This window comes from Mirounga leonina, unplaced genomic scaffold, assembly GCF_011800145.1.
Source record: "Mirounga leonina isolate KUSES-001 unplaced genomic scaffold, KU_Mleo_1.0 Mir_83, whole genome shotgun sequence".
Lineage (NCBI taxonomy): Eukaryota > Metazoa > Chordata > Mammalia > Carnivora > Phocidae > Mirounga > Mirounga leonina.
This window is the reverse complement of record NW_023270826.1, coordinates 283,567-302,185: the sequence shown is the minus strand read 5'-3', so window position 1 is coordinate 302,185 and position 18,619 is coordinate 283,567. Positions and strand designations below refer to the sequence as shown.

Sequence of the window (18,619 nt, the reverse complement as noted above, 5' to 3'; positions counted from 1 at the left end):
CTTGTGAATTACCAGATTCAGTTTGCTAATATTTTGTTTAGAAGCTTCATTTCTATGTTTGTCAATGAGATTTAATTTTTAAGTCTCATACTGTCCTTGATTTGATTTCAAGATCCATAAAATGAGTTAGGAATATCCCATATTTTTCTCTTTCAGAGAAATATATATTTAAGATTGCAGCCATCAGTTTTGTCAGTGCTTAGTACATCTTGTCATTATGATATATATATTTTTAACAGTCTTATAGAAAATTTGCAAGAAAGTACGAAAGAACTTTTCTGGTGAACATGAGAATGAGTTGGCAACATGATGCCCCATCACCCCTGAATACAACAAGTGAAGGACATTCTCTTGTATAACGATTCTACAGTCATCTTAATCAGGAAATGTACATTGATGTTACTGCCATCTAATGCTCAGACCCCATTTAAGTTTGAGCAGTTGTCCCAACAGCGCCCTTTATAGCAGAGATCCATTCAGAATCACTTAGTGTCTTTGTCATTGCATTTAGTTGTCATGTTGTTAGTTTCCTTCAGTGTGGAACAATTCTTCAGTCTTTCCTTTCATGATCTTTACAAATTTGAAAACTGCAGTCCAGTTATTATGTAGAATGTCAGTTTTGAATTGGTCTGCTATTTCTTCATGATTAGAAGTGGGTTTTGCCTCTCAGTAAGAATATCACAGTAGTGATGTGTTCTCACTGAATTCTCTCAGGCAGCACACAATTTTGATATGTACCATTATGGTGATATACACTTTGATCACTCGATTTAAGTGGTGTCTTCCAGGTTTCTCTCAGTACGCTTAATTTTTTTTTTTCACATTGTGATTAATAAGTATTTTAGGGAGAAGTACTTTGAAACTATGCAAGTATCTCATTCCTCGTAACTCTTTCAGTTCATTTATTTATAGAAGTATGGACTTACTGTTTCTTATTTTTTGTCTTCCTCATCTTTCAATTACTGAGGAAGGTATGTTGGAATTCTGTGTGATGGTGGATTTGTTAATACCTCCTTTATTATTATTTTTTTTGTTACTAGTTTTCTTCTTTATGTCCTAAGAAAATCCACATATTGTTCCTTTCAAAATAGTAAAGTCATTCATCATTTCAGATCTGGAGGCCAAAGGTACCGATGATGAAATGCCCCATAAGGCACGTCCACTGTCATGGATTCCTTTGATCAAAAAGGATGGTACAGTCCTGGAGACTGAATGCTCATGATTCCAGAGCTCCCAGAGAAACTTATCTCCTATGGAATTTCTTTTATCTTTTTCTTTTTTCTTACTTTCTTCTTTAAAAAAATTTTTTTTAACTGTGGTAAGAACACTTAACATTGAGGGTGCCTGGGTGGCTCAGATGGTTAAGCGTCTGCCTTCAGCTCACGTCATGATCCCAGGGTCCTGGGATCAAGTCCCGCATCAGGCTCCCTGCTCAGTGGGGAAGCCTGCTTCTCCCTCTCCCTCTCCCGCTCCCCCTGCTTGTGCTTGCTCTCTCTCTCTCTGTCAAATAAATAAATAAATAAAATCTTAAAAAAACCACAACAACATAACACTTAACATTGAGATCTACCCCTCTTAACAAATATTAACTGTGCAATACAGTATTGTTAACTATCAGTACACTGTTGTAATACAGACCTCTAGAACTTAATCATGAGGTTTAACTGAATCTTTATACCCACCCAACAGCAACTTCCCAGTTTCCTTTCTCCCTAGCTTTTGGCTACTCTCTGTTTCTATGTGTTTGGCTAGTTTATATACCTTATATAAGTGGTATCATGCAATATCTGTCCCTATGTGACTGGCTTATTTCATTTAGCATAATGTCCTCAGGGTTCATCCATGTTGTATTGTATGACAGGACTTCGGAATTTTTTAAAGATTGAATAATATTTCATTGTATGTGTATATCATATTTTCTTTATCCATTCATCCTTCATTGTGCATTTAGGTTGTTTTTCACATCTTGGGTATTGTGAGTAGTGCTGCAGTGAACACGGGAGTGCAAATCTCTTTGAGATCCTGATTTCAGTTCTTTTGGGAATATACTCAGAAGTCAGATTGCTTGGATCAGATAGTTCTATTTTTAATTTTTTTAAGGAAACTCCATACTATTTTTCATGGTAACCACACCATTTTACATTTCTATCACCTGTGCACAGGGTTTCAATTTCTCCATATCCTCACCAACACTTGTTATCTTTTGTTTTTTGATAATAGCCATACTAATAGGTGTGAAGTGATACCACACTGTGACTTTTTTTTTTTTTTTTTTTTACAGAGAGAGGGTTAGCGAGAGCAGGAACACAAGCAGGGGGAGTGGGATAGGGAGAAGCAGACTTCCCACCCAGCAGGGAGCCCGATGTGGGGCTCGATCCCAGGACCCTGAGATCATGACCTGAGCTGAAGGCAGACGCTTAACGACTGAGCCACCCAGGCACCCCCTGTGACTTTTTTTTAAAAAGATTTATTTATTTGAGAGAGAGGGAGCATGTGCATGCTTGAGTAGGGGAAGAAGCAAAAGGAGAGAGAGAGAGAATCTTAAGCAGACTCCCTACTGAGTGCGGAGCCCAGCGCCAGGCTGGATCTCATTACCCTGAGATCATAACCTGAGCCGAAACCAAGAGTCAGATGCTCAACCCACTGAGACATCCTGGTGCACCCCCATGCTGTGATTTTAATTTCCATTTTTCTGATGAATAGTGATGTTGAGCATCTTCTCATGTATTTGGCCATTTGTATGTCTTCTTTGGAAAAAGGTCTATTCAAGTCCTTTGCTAATTTTTAAATTGAGTTCCTTGTATATTTTTTATATTAGCCCTTTACCAGATACATGATTTTCAAATATTTTCTCCCATTCTGTAGGTTGCCTTTCCACCCTCATTGTTCCTTTGCTGTGCAGAGCTTTTTAGTTTGATATAGTCCCACTTATCTCTTTCTGCTTTTGTTGTCTGTGCTTTTGTGTCATATACAAGAAATCATTTCCTAGAGCAATTTCATGAAGCTTATCCTTTATATTTTCTTCTAGGGGTTTTCTAGTTTCATTTAAATCTTTAATCTGTTTCAGGGCACCTGGTGGCTCAGTCGGTTGAGTGTCCGACTCTTGATTTCAGCTCAGGTCACGATCTCAGGGTTGTGAGAATGAGACCCATGTCAGCTCCACACTCAGCAGGGAGTCTGCTTGAAATTCCCTCTCTCTCTCCCTGCCCCCACTTGTGCATGCATGCTCTCTCTCGCTCAAAAATAAATCTTTGAAAACAAAACTTTAATCCATTTTCATTTTTGTGTATGGCGTTAAGGTAAGGGTCAAATTTTATTCTTTTGCCTGTGGCTATCCAGTTTTCCCAACAGCATTTGTTGAAGAGACTAGCCATTCCCCATTATGTATTCTTTGCACCCTTGTTGAAGATTAGGTGACCAGGTATGCATGGGTTTATTTCTGGGCTCTATTTCTATTGGTCTATATGCCTGTCTTTATGCCAGTACCATACTGTTTTACTTATTATAGCTTTGTAATAATTTTGAAATTAGGACATGTGAGGCCTCATTTTGTTCTTTTTTTTTTTTTAAAGATTTTATTTATTTATTTGAGTGAGAGAGAGAGAGCACATGAGAGGGGGGAGGGTCAGAGGGAGAAGCAGACTCCCTGCCGAGCAGGGAGCCCGATGCGGGACGCGATCCCGGGACTCCAGGATCATGACCTGAGCCGAAGGCAGTCGCTTAACCAACTGAGCCACCCAGGCGCCCCTTGTTCTTTTTTTTTTTTTATTTGACAGAGAGAGAGACAGCGAGAGAGGGAACACAAGCAGGGGGAGTGGGAGACGGAGAACCAGGCTTCCCCGCGGAGCAGGGAGCCTGATGCAGGGCTCGATCCCAGGACCCTGGGATCATGACCTGAGCTGAAGGCAGATGCTTAACGACTGAGCCACCTAGGCGCCCCTTGTTCTTCTTTCTCAAGAATTTTTTTAGCTATTTGGGTTTTTGTTGTGGTTCCATATTCATTTTAGGCTTTTTTTCTATTTCTATAAAAAAAATTCCATTGGGATTTTGGTAAGAGATTGCATTGAATTTGTGAATCACTTTGGGTAGTATGGACTTTTTAACAATATTAAGTCTTCCAATCTAAGAATATGGAATGTCTTCATTTATTTGTGCTTAATTTCTTTTATCAGTGTTTCATAGTGTTCAATATGCGAGTCTTTCATTTCCTTACTTAAGTTTATTCCTAAGTATTTTTTTCTTTTTGATGCTATTATAAATGAGATTATTAGTTTCTCATCTTTTCATATTTCTACCAGTTTTTGCTTTATATAATAATTTCTCATATCTTTTTATATTTCTATCAGTTTTTGCTTTATATGTGTATGAAGTATATAGAGGCTGTATTATCAGATTCATTTTATAATTTCTGTATCTTCTAACGAATATAATATTTTATCCTTTTTATTTTTTATTTTTTTTAAAGATTTTATTTATTTATTTGACAGAGAGAGACACAGCGAGAGAGGGAACACAAGCAGGGGGAGTGGGAGAGGGAGAAGCAGGCTTGCCACCGAGCAGGGAGCCCGATGTGGGGCTCGATCCCAGGACCCTGGGATCATGACCTTAGCCCGAAGGCAGACACTTAACGACTGAGCCACCCAGGTGCCCCACATTTTATCCTTTTTAAATGTACTTTCCTCTGTAACAATGATTTTTGCCATAAAGTCTATTTTGTCTGATAATTAAAAGTAGCTATTCTTGTTTTATTTGGCCTGGCATTTGCCTGATAAAAGTTTTTTTTAATTTTAGTTTATTATTATTTTTTAAGATTTTATTTCTTTGTCAGAGAGAGAGAGCACAAGCAGAGGGAGTGGCAGGCAGAGGGAGAAATAGATCCTTACTGAGCAAGGAGCCCAATGTGGGACTCAATCCCAGGACCCTGGGATCATGACCTGAGCCAAAAGCAGATGCTTAACTGACTGAGCCACCTAGGGACCCCCAATTTTTTTTAAAGATTTATTTATTTTAATGGGGGATGGAAGGGCAGAGGGAGAGGGGGAGAGAGAGAGAGAATCTCAAGCAGACTCCCCTCTGAGTGTGGAGCTTGATGTGGGGCTCGATCTCACAACCCTGAGATCATGACCTGAGCTGAAACTAAGAGTTGGACGCTCAACTGACTGAGCCACCCAGGCACCCCTTGCCTGATGAGAGGTTTTTTATCCTTTTTCTCCAACTTTTTTATGGTCTATATTTTAGGCATATTATTTGTAAATAAATAGGACATGTGTTGATTTAAAAACTTTTAAGAATCCCTGTCTTTTAATTGGTAAATTTAGTCCAATTATATTTGTAGTGATTATTTTGCTATGTAATACTAACCTATTTTGTGTTTTCTATTTTTTCTGCTTTATCCTTTTTTATTCTTTCCTGACCTTTCCTGGGTGTGTGTGGTTTATTGAGTTTTAAAAATTTCATCATACAGGGGCACCTGGCTGGCTCAGTCAGTTAAGCGTCTGCCTTTGGCCCAGGTCATGATCCTAGAGTCCCAGGATTGAACCCTGTGTTAGGCTCCCTGCTCAGCGGGGAGTCTGCTTCTCCCTCTGCTCCTCCCCCTGCTCATGCTCTCTCTCTTGCTTACTCGCTCAAATAAATAAAATCTTTTTTTAAAAAATTGCATCATACATTGGTACGCTCTATATTTTAATGATTAGCTTAAATTTTCAGTATGCATATCTACATTAGAATCAAATATTAATAATTCTGTCTTCCTCCTGAATTATAAAGGACCCTTGAACTCTCTAACTTTAGTTCCTCCCTCCCAAAGTACAAGTTATAGTTGTCAGTCCTTTAGTTCCATTTTGCCTTTTTACCCTTCAAATGAAGCATTATTCTTTTTTTTTTTTTTTTTAAGATTTTATTTATTTATTTGAGAGAGAGAGAACACATGAGAGGGAAGAGGGTCAGAGGGAGAAGCAGGCTCCCCGCCGAGCAGGGAGCCCAGAAGCATTATTCTGATCTCATTGATTTAGTTCTTTTTAGGTTTTTGCATATTTTACTAGTTTTTTGCTCATTGTTTTTGAGTTGTAACCCTTCCTTGCAAGTTCCTTTTCTGCCTCTTGAAGAACATCCTAAAGATTTCTTCACTGAGAGTCCGCTGATGGTAAACTCAGTTTTTACTTGTCTAAAATAGCTTATTTGTATAATTATTTGTATAATTCTGGAATGACAGTTTAGGGGGATAAAACATTGTAGGATGATAATTATTTCCTCTTAACATTTTTAGGATTTTACTTTCCACAGTCTGCTTAGAAGTCTAATCATTTGTAGATAGCTTTTTTCCTTCCTTTTACTAGCTATTTTTACATTCTTTTCTTTGCTGTTCTTCAGTTTCTTTATTGTGTGTCTCCATAGAGATTATTTTTCTGTCCTTACTTGGATTTGTTGTGCTTTCTGAATCTGAGAATTTGTTTTCCATTAGTTCTGGAAATTTCTTAGATATTATTTTTTCTGGTATTGCCTTTCGTTTTCTCTGCTTCCTTCTGGAACTTGAGTTAGTCATATGTAAGTCCTCATTTTGTCTTCCATATTTCTTAATACTTAATTCATATATTTTTTTTTAAAGGTTTTTATTTATTTGAGAGAGAGAGCGAGAGGGAAAGTGAGAGGGAGAAGCAGACTTCCCGCTGAGCAGGGAGCCTGATGCAGGGCTTGATCCTGGACCCTGAGATCATGACCCGAGGTGAAGGCAGATGCTTAACCAACTGAGCCACCCAGGCGCCCCTTAATTCATATTTTTTACTCAGTATATTATCTGAAGTTCTTCAGAGTCTAATTCTGCTGGTTTTTTTTTTTTTTTTCTTCAAATTTCTGCCAAACCTCACAGCTTATTTCCTTATTTCATAATTCTGGACTGTAGCAGGCTTTATTGGTTGGAATTCTGTGCACCTTGGACAGAGGATGTAGTTCTTCAGATAGTATCTGCTTTTATTTCTGCTAGGTTGTTTCAGCTAGGCATCCTGGTATGCCAAAAGCACATGACTGCTTTAATTTTTTGGCTTGGAATTTCCTAGAAGATGCAGGTAATCTACATTTGAATCTCAAATATGTAGAGATCAGGCCTAAGATGACGTAGTTTTGGGAAAAACTTCCATTTATTGCCTGAGATTCATCTGAATTTCCCTCAGGTGAATCTTTTCTAGTCTGCCTTTTCTTTGAAGATATAACCCTTCAGGGCTATGCAGGGATCCCAGTTCTTGTTCCTCACTTTGCTTAGGCCCAAGATCTTTCTCTTTTTCCCAAATAGCCACTAAAAACCATTCCTCTAGGTTACCAACACCAGCAAATACCCTCAAGGAAACCATAGCTTCAACACCAGGTTAGCATGCTGGTTTCCTGCTCCTTGTTTATTTTTGGTTCTTGGAGATCTCTCTTACTTTTTTAAGAGCTTAACTATACCTTTAAAAAGATGTTTGTGGTATTTTATTTAGAATATCTGTGTAGGTGTGTTGGGAGGTTTTGTTTTGTTTTGAGATTTTCTGGGTTATGTTTTGAGGATATCTAGTCTACTGTATTGTCAGACATAAAAGTCAGCAGTGTATTGTCAAGTAATATATTTTACTTAGACAAATATATTGATATTCTTTCTCTTCCATCTTTTTTTTTTAAAGATTTTATTTATTTATTTATTTGACAGAGAGAGACACAGCGAGAGAGAGAGCACAAGCAGGGAGAATGGGAGAGGAGAAGCAGGCTTCCCGCTGAGCAGGGAGCCTGATGCGGGGCTCAATCCCAGAACCCTGGGATCATGACTGAGCCGAAGGCAGAACTTAATGACTGAGCCACCCAGGTGCCCTTCTTCCATCATTTTTTAAAGATTTATTTATTTTAGGGCGCCTGGGTGGCTCAGTTGGGTAAGTGTCTGCCTTCGGCTCGGGTCATAATCCCAGGGTCCTGGGATCGAGTCCCACATCCGGCTCCCTGCACAGTGGGGAGTCTGCTTCTCCCTCTCCCTCTGCTCCTCTTCCAGCTCATGCTCTTTCTCAAATGAATAAATAAAATCTTAAAAAAAAAGATTTTAGAGAGAGAGCAGTGCGTGTGAGAGTGTGGGGGCAGGGGCAGAGGGAGAGAGAGAGAGAGAGAGAGAGAGAATCTCAAGCAGACTCCCTGCTGAGTGTGGAGTTCAATGTGGGGCTCGATCTCAGCACCCTGAGATCATGACCTGAGCCTAAATAAGAGTTGGCCACTTAACCAACTGCGCCACCCAGGCACCCCTCTTCCATCATTTTTCAGCTTTGAAAGTCTTCCCTCCTCCATAGAGATGCTAAATATTTACCTAAATTTCTTCTAATTTAGTTATGGCTTGGTTTTTTAATACTTAATATAGAATTAGTACTATAAATGATCTGTTTACTTATATAATTAATACTCTTCAGTAGTTCAAGGGCATTTTAGACATGAAATAAAGGCTGGAAGGAAACTTACATTTAGAGTGTTATCTATTTTATATTCACACTCATTTTAATCCTTACCACAGCCTAATGAAATAGGAATTATCTTGATTTTATGAATGGGTTAACTGAGGGGCTCAGAGAGCTTAAGTAATTTGCTTAGGGTCACATGTTTAAGGAGCAGCAGAACCAAGACTGAAATCCTTTGATCTTTCTAGTCATTCATGCAATTTACCATTAAATCTGAAACTTTGTTATTCAGGGCTTTTTATCTGCTTATTACTTAGTTCTACATTTGGCTCATATAGAAATAACTGAGAGGCAGGGGAAGTGGGAAGAAGGGAGACACACTGCCAGTTGTCAAAGTAAGTTTGATTAGCAGCAGATAGAAAGAGGGGCCAGGACCAGAGACTAGAAGACATGTTCATAAGGGTATGCGTACAAAGAGTATGCCAGCAAACCACAGAGGCAATCGAGGCAGCAGATGGTTTGTGTCAAATTAAGGAAGGAAATCACATTTATAGAATACAGTGTGCCAGACACTGGGACAGGTGGTGATGCTTTATTTAGGTTATCTCATTTAAGCCTCCCCACGGATCTGGAGATGAGTGTTAAGATCGACAGCAGGTGGTAGCAAGGTCTCAGGCCCTGAGGGCTCAGGGTTAGGATTCCAGTTCCTGAGGAAATTGAGACTCTTCAGGGGTCTGATCTTGGTTATCTATTCATTTATTTATTTTTTTCTGATTATAACATTAATAAGTATTGAGAAAACTTGAGAAGTAAGTCTAAAGAAGTAAATACAATGAACCATAATCTACCAAGCAGTGGACATTTGTTAATAAGTATGTGCATGTTTGTATAATTGTTTTTCACATAGCTGGTATAACTATACATACTATTTTATATCCTGTTTTACGATCACCATTTTGTGAGGATTTCCCTATAGTTCTAAATACTCTTTTAAACCTTTGCTTTTAGCAGGTAATATGTGTACATGTTTCCTAAGGCACCGGCTTATAATGAAACACAGCAGTCCCCTCTCCCATCTCTAAATTCTACATTCCAGCAGCAATGATCTAACTCTTGTAGTTACAGCTTCTGGAATTTGCCCTCATATTTCTAAATAATATCAGTTTTAGATATTATCTATTGGTTTCCTGTTATGAAAGCTGAAGATTCTGTAATAGTTTCCCTCATCCCATTTTTCCAATACTGTTATGTCTCAATTTTTGTTTTCGTTGTAGCTATAAATATTGTTTACTGAGCCAAGAGTTACACTACACTCAAACTTCCCTTTTTATACAAATCTATTTGTAGCCTCGGAATTAATAATTGCTTCGTTTATTCTTAGTTTTGTCATTTCTTCTCAGAGATTCCAGCAGATTTATGAAAGCTTCCTAATGCTGTTTTCCATGTGATCAAATGCATCAGATAATCCCCGAGGAGCATCCCCTGTTTCCCCAGAATCCCCTGTCCTGCTCCATCCTGTGCCCTCCTTCAGATGCTTTCTAGGCCATCTGCATCACTATCTTCATGGGGTGTCTTTTCACCATCACTCTAGAAGTTCCCTTTACGTCTTTTCCACTAGATCTTGTTCTCATTTTCAGTTGGGTAGAGTAGCTTCTTGGGAAAAGGTGTATAGAAATAAGCTTGTTGAGAGCTCTTGTATTGGTTATCTGTTGCTTTGTAATAAATTACTTCAAAACTTAGTGACTTGAAACAAGAATAAAATTTATTATTTTGTAGTCTCTGTAGCGAGGAATTTGGGAGCAACTTAGCTGGTTGGTTCTGGCTCAGGGAGTCCCATAAAGTTGCAATAAAGAGGTCAGCCAGCCGAAGCAGTTATCTGAAGGCTTGACTGGGGGCTGGAGGATCTGCTTCCAAGGTGACTCAGTCACAAGGCTGGCAAGTTTTTGCTGGTTGTTGGTTGGAAGCCTTAGTTCTATGGGCCTCTCCAGATGCTGCCTGAGGGTCCCCAGGACCCAGTGACTGCATCTCTCAGAGTGAGTGATCCAAGAGAGCAGGATGGAAGCGACGATGTTTTTTATGACCTAGATTTCTGCCACATTCTATCCATTAGAAGTGAGTCAGTAACTCCTATCCACATTCAAAGGAGTAAGTATAGGTTTGGAGATTGGAGGGGTATGGGATTTTGAAGCCAAATATACAATTATAGTAAGTACTTTAAAAAAGCTGAATTACCTGTTAAAGAAGCCTGTAGAGGCACCTAAGAAGGGGAGGTTGGATGCCCATTTCTTTTCCAGGTGTCCTCTCGCTCCTGTGTTAATGACTTTCTTTCCTACTCAGGAAAGGTTTTTGAGGATCTTACGGGGTTGAGGATAAGAGAGAGAAGGACAAAGAAATAAGACTGTGAATAGATTCAAGGCACTTCTATCTGTACACTTTATACTTTTAATATCTTTAGAGGTGTCTTCAAAGCTTTAAATATTTCAGGCTCATTGTGTTTTGTTTTGTTTTTTTAATTATAAAGAATGATTAGTGGACTTATTTTAGCATTTTGGTTGACCTAGGGCAATTTTATCAATAGAAATGAAAGGGACTGCAGCAGTTAAATTTTCATAAGCTTAAAAACAAAAGCTTTTATCTACATAACATGTAGATAAGGCTGGAATAGTTCATAAGGCTTTACCAAAGGTAGGCGAACAAGTAAAAAGAAATAAGCATAGAGGGTAGCAAGCAAGGAGATGATTTTTCATATGAGATCGAGTTTTAGTCTTCAGCTTTACTTTCTCAAGCTCCTGGCTTGCCTCAAATGGACAAAAGCCGTCTTCTCTCTACCACTCAGGAGAACCTTCAAGCATGCGTAGACTCTAAATTTCAAACCCAAAAGAGAGGATTTCATGATTTACACTGGGAGTGCTGCCAAATGGCTGTGGCCTGTGCCTTCCACAAGAAATCCTATCTAACTGTATTCCAGTAGTTTCTATGAGACGACAGTCATATCTAACTATGTATCAGTAGTCTATCCTCACTAGAGGAAGGGTGTGGTGGATGGGTTGGGGATCTGTCATAAGCTTTTTATATAACAAATCTAAATATTATACTTATGTATATTTTATCCCTTTGAAAATAAGGGATATAATGTTTTCTAATTAAAAGAACAAGGGGCTAGAACTAGTAGACCTGAATTCTAGTCTGATTTGCTAGTAGTAAATAGTCTCTTTTAGCAAGTCCCTCAATCTTTCTATAGTTTTGTTGAGAGATCTGGATATAGTCTGTAGTTTTATGATTTTGACTCTCATTAGATTTAAAATGATTACAGAATTCGTACTTGAATCTTTCTCTTTGTGATACAGTAGTCTATTTTGTATCATATTGAGATGTTAGTGAGGAATAAAGGCTCAATTATTGTTGTGATGAGCAAACATGAACCATTTTATAATGATCTACTTTATAGGACAGGTTCTCTATTATAGTGACAGGTAGGACCTGCTTATATTTAAAAGGGGCCATTGGAGCTTACTATGAATTGTATGTAAACATTTACCCTCATATCACATATAAATTTAGATGTTATTAAACAATTTAATTGCATGTATTTAAATCTATACTTAGATTCTATATTTTCTAGTTTTCTTTCATGTTTTTGGCATTTTATCTTAAAAAAATTTTAAGTTAGCAGACAAAAGCATCGTGTTAAAGTACTTTAAGAGTAAGTTATTTAGTACTCATAGTTAAGACCAATTTTTTATTTCTACTTATGCATAATCTTTTTTTTTCCAGAGCGAAAAGCTTTTGTTATATGATACAGTCCAGAGTGAACTGGAGGAGAAGATAAGAAGGCTTGAAGAGGATAGGCACAGCATTGATATTACCTCAGGTAACGGGAATGATGTGATGGTGATGTTTACTTTAAGTGACACTGAACCTGTGGTTTACTGTAGTGTCTCATAATATCCGAGTCTCCTGATATAAATGTTATGTAAATGAAGTGTCCTAATGAGAGGAGAAAGGGGGAGACTTCTAAAGAATTTGATAGGCTTGTGATTGTTGCTTTGATTTGAATTCACATTTCAGAAAGACATAGAAAATGGAGTGCGTGAAAAGGGACAAAAGAGAAGTATGACAGCAACTACAGGAGTAAGAATGGTATACTATAAAACAGTAAGAATATTTTTATAATATAAGAATAGTACTGGAAGACAACTACAGTATATGTTCTTCCCTTTAAGTCTTGAAAGATCAGGTGGAAGAAGGAATAAAAACCTTTTCTTTTTGGTATCAAACAAACTGGAAATTACAGGGAGGGAGATTTTTGTCTCAGAAAAAGGAAAAACTCATTAATAATTACATCAGTCCAAGGTTGAAATTGCTTTTTTTTTTTTTTAAAGATTTTATTTATTTATTTGAGAGAGAGAGAATGAGAGAGAGCAAGCACATGAGAGGGGGGAGGGTCAGAGGGAGAAGCAGACTCCCTGCCGAGCAGGGAGCCCGATGTGGGACTCGATCCCGGGACTCCAGGATCATGACCTGAGCCGAAGGCAGTCGCTTAACCGACTGAGCCACCCGGGCGCCCCAAAATTGCTTTTTCTAGGGTATTATGGAAAGGCTTTCTACATTGGGTTGAAGATGTACTGGGTTACTCTACAGGTCTTGCGTGTATATTGCTTTTCCTCTTAGAGATTTTATTTCTCTGGTGTAGAATAGGCACAGTGGGGTCAGACACGCTGAACTCGTAATGCCACTGCCCCAGTCGCTACTGCTTGGGTGACCATGAACAGTTACTTTAGCTTTTCTAAATCAGTCTCCTCATCTGTAAAATGGAAATAATAGGAATACCTACCTCAGAGATAGCTTTGAGGATGACACAATGCATGCAATGTATATTTAACAAAGTACCTGAACATGTTATTAGTCATTAAGTGCCAAGTTGATTTTTACTTTAATAAAGGCAGAGGAAATTTTATGAATATATAGCTGCTCATGAAATTATATAGTCATATGTGTATATACATAGCTTCCAATGAAATTTTGCTACCATGAAATTACAGAGCCTTTTCCGCCACTTTGATCTCCAGAAATCAGCTAATACTTAATTTTTATTTACTTGCCAGAGCTGTGGAATGATGAGCTTCAGTCAAGAAAAAAGAGGAAGGATCCTTTCAGTCCTGACAAAAAGAAGCCAGTTGTTGTTTCAGATATCCTTTTCTAAATTTTTTTTTTTGCCTTGGTATACATTTTTGCATTGTCCCTATCTTTGTAATTTTTATTAGTATACATTGACTTTATTTATATGATCCTGTAATAGGCAAAAGATGATTTACAAAACTGAGGCAGAAGAATATAGTTTAGATTAAGAGGGGTAGGGAAGGAGTAGAAATTTAGTCATGATCTCAACTTTGAAAATATGGCTTTGTAGTTCACAAAGGCTTTGATGTGAATATAGCATGATTAATTCACATGTATATTTTTTAACACTTTTCAATGTTTCTGAAGTTTTTATGTTTTTTGTTTGTTTTTTGAGAGAAAGAGAGGAGCAGCAGAGGGAGAGGGAGAGAGAGAATCATAAGCAGGCTCCATGCCCAGCGCGGAGCCCCGTGCGGGGCTCAATCTCACGACCCTGTCATCATGACCTGAGCCAAAATCAAAAGAGTCAGACATTTAATGGACTGAGCCACCCATGAGCCTCCAAAACTGGAGTATCTTTAACTTGAAGTAGTATGTGCTTTCAATCTTGGTGTTCCCTGTGGTACCCTCCCCCTTACCCCTGTCTTTTCCCATCCCCACCTCAAAACAGTGATTACGTTGGTGGTATATCTTATAATCAGTGATATCCTAGAATTAAGAGAATATGGTTATAGCATCTGAAGTACTGAAACATATTTATCCTGGTACTGAGTTTTTTGGAGAATAATTTGAAGTCAGAATTCAGCATGCCAAAGGATTATGTCCACAAATCATTGTTCCAATTCTCTGAAAAACAGAAGTTTGGAAATAAAATTCAAAGTGTGAAATTCTTACAGCTAAATTGACCTTGACTTTTCCACGTCCATATATAGTTTATATGCTACAAGATCTTGATATTCTTGAAGACTGGACAACAATTAGGAAGGTATGATTAAAGAGCAATGGAATACAAGTTATCTTTTTATAGTCTACTTTGTAAGATGCTGTGGTTTTTCACTAATACATCAAAATATGATTATTGTTAATATGCCTTACTTTGCAACATTCTGTGGCAGTTAATGCTAATACAGATAACTGTGGATTGCAAGAATACTTTAAGAGAGACATGTCAGCAATTTGTATTTTTTCCTGTAATAATGTAATTAATAATTTATGCAAAAGTACAGAAAAGCATTTATTTAGGGTAATAATAATAATTATTATACAAAAGTAATATATAATCTTTCTGTGCCTAGTCCTTAGCCCAGTCCTGGCTTTCTGAGGGCACTCAATAAATATTTGTTGAATGAATGAAAGTGAGTATTTGAACTCTTATTGTATGTCTTGCATTCTCTCATTAAACATTCAAAAATTATAGGATTTTCTGTGCTTGTTTGAAAGTGGAGACTTATTTTTTGTATTAAATATTTCCGTTTTCAGAAACTTCTTAGTTGCAAGAGATGAATTCAGGTATTGATAACACCTCTAGGTGGAATGGTTATTCTTTATATTCCTTATGGTCTTAGACATTAAAATTTATTAGAGCAACTGAAGATTGTATTTCACTGTTAGCTACTGAGGTCATCAGTAGTGTTGTAGACATTAAATAGATCCCACAATATACTTTCAGTCTATAAACTCAATGTCTTTCTTTTTTTAATTAAGGCAATGGCTACATTGGGTCCACACAGAGTGAAAACAGAACGTAAGTCATTTAATCTAAGTTCAGGAATCTTCTCTGTGGAGACTGGTTGAATCAGGGCTGTTAAGTCATCCACATACCAAACAGCGCCCCCATCAGTGGTTTCATTTCATCAGTGAACAGTACTCCTGGAATTACAATGTTTTAAAATCCTACTTAAAATTGGCACTAGTAACTGATAATGCACCTGCTTCCCCTTCTGGCACTTGTCTAGTTAACTGATGGTTTATTGTACATTGTATAGCTTCATTTTGTTGTTATATTAAAAACTTACTGAATTATATAAGAAATGTAAGAAATTAAATTCTTTTTTTTTTTTAAAGATTTTATTTATTTGAGAGAGAGTGAGAGAGAGAGCATAAGAGGGGGGCGCATCAGAGAGAGAAGCAGGCTCCCCACTGAGCAAGGAGCCCGATGTGGGGCTCGATCCTGGGACTCTGGGATCATGACCTGAGCTGAAGGCAGTCGCTTAACCGACTGAGCCACCCACGCGCCCCTCTCTTATTTCTATTAGATTTACAGTTGTTATCTAAGAAATATTTTTAGTGTTTTTTCACATATATGCATGGATTGGTGTTACTGCTTAATGTTCTGCACTTTTGTTTTTCTGACAATGTCTTATTAATATAACAGTTTTTGAACTGATCCCTTTAGCACCTGTGAAACTGGAAAAACATCTGCACAGTGCTAGATCCGAAGAAGGAAGATTATACTATGATGGTGAATGGTATATACGTGGACAAACAATATGTATTGATAAAAAAGATGAATGTCCTACAAGGTAAAAATTATCATTTCACCATTGTTCAGTATTTACAACATTATTGTCAATAAATATTTGCCCCGTCTGTAGTGCATTCATAATGCACCATTAGTTGCCTATGGATCCTTCTTTTCTCTTGGCATATGATTTGATTAGCATGTATGTTCACCAGTGTTAATATTTATAGACCTACATCATATATTAAGTTCTTGAGCACAAGCATTAACACAAGAGGAAATGTTGGAATTATTTAGCTCAGGTAAGTGGTCCTATTTGTTAGTTCTTAAAGTAGATGAATTGTTAGGATTTTAATATTGTGATCTTTAAACCATTCTGTTACGAGTTTTGGGTAGATATATTAATCGTTAACTTTTTTGGTTGTGTTACAGTATTTTGGATACAAAGAATATGTATCAATTAGAGTAGGAAAGGAATGGAAAATTAACGAAAGCCTTAAGAGTCACAGTAATTAGAGTATAACTTGAAAACTGAAAGCTGCCTTTTAAAAGACTCAATCTGTCTAAGCTTAAACAACGTTTCTATAATTATACAGCCTTCTAAGTTTATCTGTTTTGTTTTTTTTTAAGATTTTATTTTTTTAAGTAATCTCTACACCCAATATGGGGCTCAAATCCACAGCCCCGAGATCAAGAGTCACATGCTCCACTGTGTGAGCCAGCCAGGCGCCCTGATAGCCTTCTAAGTTTTATCTGGTTGTAGCTTTTGGAAAATATTAATGCTAATCACTGCTTTTGTTCCTTCAGTAGTTTAGGATTTAATTCTCAGAGTGGTAACATTCTATAGTAAGAAAGTATCTTTTTCTAGGTATGAATGGTAAATGCAGTGTTTGTATTTAGGGAAGAATACTCATTTTCCATATACAGTGGTTTTACTTGGACTGTAATTTCATCTGTAAAGTTTTAGGATAGTAGGAGCATTGTGTATAGTAACTTTCCTCATAGAAGCACACTGAGCTAATTACTAGGTTCTATGTGATACCCCTAGATTCTTTCATCTTACTACTTTTAAGACATTTTACTGACTACTTAGCATAAATGTGATTTAAAAAGAGATGAAATACTATGAGTATTAAACACAAATCTGTTTTTAAAATATTTCTACATAAAGATAGTGTCAAAAAAGAATCCATACAAGTTACCTACAGATGTTTTGACACTAGGAATTAGGGATTGATTGGTATTTTTAAGATTTCCTACACTCCTGAAACCAGTATTACACTCTATGTTAACTAACTAGAATTTAAATAAAAACTTAAGTGGATACTCTGAAAAAATAAAGCATTTGAAAAAAAATTTAAAACCATTAAAGATTTCCTACAGCCAGGGCTGATATAAATTGGAGGTGTAATACTATATAATTAGTGTTTTTAGCTCCACTGTGTGTTTTGGAGGGGTGGGGTCGGGTGGGGATGTAGTGGAACGATGTGCATTTAATAGTTCTTATAGTAAATATGTCCAATTCTATTAAGGAAAGAAAGGAGATTGTCTCTTTAAAAAGTGTTGCTGAATGTGATGTTTTTGACAGTATGCCCTGCTGATAGTGCAGCATTGTGGTAAATGACAATTATATATCTGAATCTACTCTTGCATGCCAGCTATTTTGGTTTTATGGCTAGTACTCTAAAATGAGTGGTGGAGGCGTATTGCAATTCATTCATTCATTCTTTTTCCCCCCCCTTTTTAGTGCTGTAATTACAACAATTAACCATGATGAAGTTTGGTTTAAGAGGCCTGATGGAAGCAAATCTAAGCTTTACATTTCACAGCTACAGAAAGGAAAATATTCAATTAAACATTCATAATCATGATTTAAGTGTTATCTAAAGCTACCTTATTAGTGTTATCAAGTGTGATGTGCCATGGGAGTTAAAAATGTATTCAATAACTTAATATTCTCATCAAATCATGAGACTGTATTTGTAGGTAGTACTCTAAGTAGACCTCATATATTGATATGTCAATGAGACAGTAATAAAAACTTAATCATGATCATTACATTTATTTGCCTTTTAGGTCCAATGACCAATAGGTATATATGGTAGGGGTTTCTTACTAAATTTTTTTCTTTGTTTTTTAAAAACATTATGCAAATCTGTTTTATCTTTAGTGAACTGTGTTGCTAAATGGTTATATTTGTCTGCAATTTCTTTGATTTTTCCATATCTTTGTCACTCATTGTGTTTGTAAATAAGCCTGATAAAATGTTTCCTATAAATGGTTTGTACTAGTACATTGCATTAAATCAGAATTGAAATTTAAACATATATACGTGAGTATGTATATATGGCATCATCAGCTTATTTAGAACTGATGGCCTTTCTTTACAATCTTGTTTTACCCAAAGTGAAGCTATTGGGTTTGAAAGCTAAAGGGAGCACTTTTGTAGACTAGGAGCTTTCCTTCTCCTCTTCCTTGATTGTATGGTGGTGACCTATTTTTACAAATTATACTTAATGTTAATTAGTAAAATTAGTGTCAAGTAATAACATGCTTCTACCTGTATTTCTTGTGAATCTGTAGAGGTCAGGTATTTATGCCTGGTATTTATGATGCAGTATATAAGTGGTGAATAGTAACT

General features: G+C 36.9%; 1 protein-coding gene across 2 annotated transcripts in view; it reads left to right on the top strand.

Moving 5' to 3' along the window:
* The window catches only part of LOC118002822 (breast cancer metastasis-suppressor 1-like protein), a 30,428-nt gene extending 12,040 nt beyond the window's left edge, over positions 1 to 18,388 (top strand). The window contains exons 5-10 of one of the 2 annotated variants that reach the window (XM_034993417.1): positions 12,174 to 12,270; positions 13,505 to 13,588; positions 14,438 to 14,502; positions 15,222 to 15,261; positions 15,913 to 16,039; positions 17,726 to 18,388. In XM_034993417.1, the coding sequence (XP_034849308.1) occupies positions 12,174 to 12,270; positions 13,505 to 13,588; positions 14,438 to 14,502; positions 15,222 to 15,261; positions 15,913 to 16,039; positions 17,726 to 17,843 (531 nt within the window). In that variant the 3' untranslated portion in view covers positions 17,844 to 18,388. Of the gene's footprint in view, positions 1 to 12,173; positions 12,271 to 13,504; positions 13,589 to 14,437; positions 14,503 to 15,221; positions 15,262 to 15,891; positions 16,040 to 17,725 lie in introns of both variants that reach the window. The other variant, XM_034993418.1, reaches the window with a different exon arrangement.
* The last annotated feature ends 231 nt before the right edge of the window (positions 18,389 to 18,619 follow it).